We start from the raw sequence: 2,500 nt of genomic DNA on the forward strand, positions 1-2,500 counted from the left end.
GCAAAATGAATATGGTCATCCACATGTTCTTTGAGTTATACCATCTACTGCATAGTTTATGCTTTTATTGTGAAGGTATGATAATAAACAACTGAAAGACTTGGTGTATTGATGGACAGGTTCAAGAGAAGTCGGATAAGAACACCTAGATAACTCGTTCATAGTCGGCATTCTCTCTGCATGTATACAGGGATCGGACATCCCATATCGGAGTTCTCGTTCTGTGCTTACTCGAGAATCCCTGAGGAGGATTTCACAAGAAAGTGGAAGGAGACGACGTAAAAAATAGTGTTGTTGCCGGAAGGGAACCGGACGTGGCTCTATAACCACTTGTTGAAAGGGCTACAGCGCCACCTAGCATAGTGGAGACAGCCATGCATCGGACATTTATCCGATTCTCTGAAAGGCCATGTATACTCAGACAAGTGACGCGGTCCGTTCGAGTGTCTAGTTCGGTATATGTCTTAATCCAATCTAGTTGTGCCATGGAAACACACTGAGTGATGCTAAAGCTAAGCTAAACAAACAGACTGGACTGAACAGGTGTATTGATTGACAGGTTTTTATTGAGACAGACAGAATGGATCAGAGAGGAAACGACTATTGAGGAAATAAACATATTAACGATCAGTGGCTAAATGAACTCAGGTTACAGGAACAAGGATAACTCATAGATGGATGCTATTGGTTGAATATATGTGACATCACAATAACATCATCATTGTGGGCGTGGTCTGGAGTGGTGATGTCACTCCTCTGGTTTAAAAGGCTCCGTTCCCCCAAACCCCTCGCGGGCTACAGTCCCACGGAAACAGGTTACAGACAGGTTCTACATTCGCTTTTCTAATGTTTATTCTATACTTGATGTATTTTAATCTTGATGTATTTCATGCCCCTGGGAAGCACTTTGAATGGCCTTATGTCAGTGTGTGTGTGTGTGTGTGTGTGTGTGTGTAAAGCACATTGAATGGCCTTGTGTCTGAACTGTGCTATAGAAATAAACCTGCCTTGTCTTAACGCTAATGTTTACTGTATTCTGCATTCTGACAGCCCAGAAAAGTTTAACCCAATTTAACAACTAATGGTCTGAGACTATGGTTAAGGTCTGTCTGTCTGTCTGTCTGTCTGTCTGTCTGTCTGTCTGTCTGTCTGTCTGTCTGTCTGTCTGTCCTAGGTTAGGTTCAATATATGTGACAATGGGGGAAGTCATATTTTAATTTCTCTTTTTTAATGTCTATCCTATACTTAATGTATTTTAATCTTGAGGGTATAGTTAGGGTCTGTCTGTCTGTCTGTCTGTCTGTCTGTCCTAGGTTAGGTTAAATACCATGGAGGATTCTGTCTGCCTCTCTGTCTGTCTGTCTGTCTGTCCGTCCTAGGTTGGGTTAAATGACTGAACATGGGGGATTCTGTCTGTCTGTCTGTCTGTCTGTCTGTCCTAGGTTAGGTTAAATGACTGTGAACATGGGGGATTCTGTCTGTCTGTCTGTCTGTCTGTCTGTCTGTCCTAGGTTAGGTTAAATGACTGTGAACATGGGGGATGTGGTTAGAGGTTTTTTTTTAATCCAAATAAACAACTTAAAACAGAATTTGGTTTCTCTCTGAAACAAATAAAGTTGATTGACGACTAACGATTATATGAACTGAAAGGTCACAGAGAGCAGAACGAGTATGAATCATAGATGGACGTTATTGGTTGAGTATATGTGACATCGCGGTGACGTCGTGATGACATCACAGGGGGCGTGTCTTGTCGTACTGGATGGCGTCCAGAGCGGCGCCGATGTCGTGGTCTTTAGCCTGCAGCAGGCGCGTCAGCCAGCCGCCCTCGTCCGTGAAGCCCATGGACAGCATCGCAGACAGGGACTCGATCAGCCGCGGGTCCGCCTCTGGGTGGAGGTAGCATGTAGCAGGACGTTAGCATTCACTAAATGACTGTCTGACCCATTCACTGTCTCACTCAATATGATGACAGACAGACACACACACACTCACACAGACACACACACACACACTACACCAGGGGTCCCCAAACTTTTTTCAGTGAGGGCCACATACAGAAAAATCTACGAAGGGCCGGGCCACTTTGCTAAAATAACACCCCTGCACTAGTGGGTTAACTAAGAAATGCAAAAAAAAAAAAAAAAAAAAAATTACATTATCTTTTTAAAATTGGCCGCGGGCCAATAAAAAGCGGGCCGTAGTTTGGGGACCCCTGCACTACACAGACACACACAAACACAGTGTCTTGTCTCACCTTGGGGCAGGTGTGGGTACAGTGCGGCCTCCCTCAGCCCAGTGGGACCAGACGGGCCGGCCTCCCTCAGCCCAGTGGGACCAGACGGGCCGGCCTCCCTCAGCCCAGTGGGACCAGCCTCCCTCAGCCCAGTGGGACCAGACGGGCCAGTGGGACCAGACGGGCCGGCCTCCCTCAGCCCAGTGGGACCAGACGGGCCAGTGGGACCAGACGGGCCGGCCTCCCTCAGCCCAGTGGGACCAG

The 2,500-nt window shown here is 46.8% G+C and overlaps 1 protein-coding gene across 2 annotated transcripts in view; it reads right to left on the minus strand.

The window, feature by feature from the left end:
- Positions 1 to 548: 548 nt before the first annotated feature.
- sqstm1 (sequestosome 1) overlaps positions 549 to 2,500 on the minus strand; it is a 9,625-nt gene continuing 7,673 nt past the window's right edge. For both annotated transcript variants that reach the window (XM_080054455.1, XM_080054454.1), the window contains exons 8-9: positions 2,258 to 2,500; positions 549 to 1,889 (exon numbers count right to left, since the gene is read on the minus strand). The exon at positions 2,258 to 2,500 is cut by the window's right edge and continues 640 nt beyond it. In XM_080054455.1, the coding sequence (XP_079910581.1) occupies positions 1,735 to 1,889; positions 2,258 to 2,500 (398 nt within the window). In that variant the 3' untranslated portion in view covers positions 549 to 1,734. The remainder of the gene's footprint in view (positions 1,890 to 2,257) is intronic.

The sequence above is a fragment of the Ammodytes marinus genome, assembly GCF_949987685.1.
Source record: "Ammodytes marinus genome assembly, contig: scaffold_283, whole genome shotgun sequence".
NCBI classification, from domain to species: Eukaryota; Metazoa; Chordata; class Actinopteri; order Uranoscopiformes; family Ammodytidae; genus Ammodytes; species Ammodytes marinus.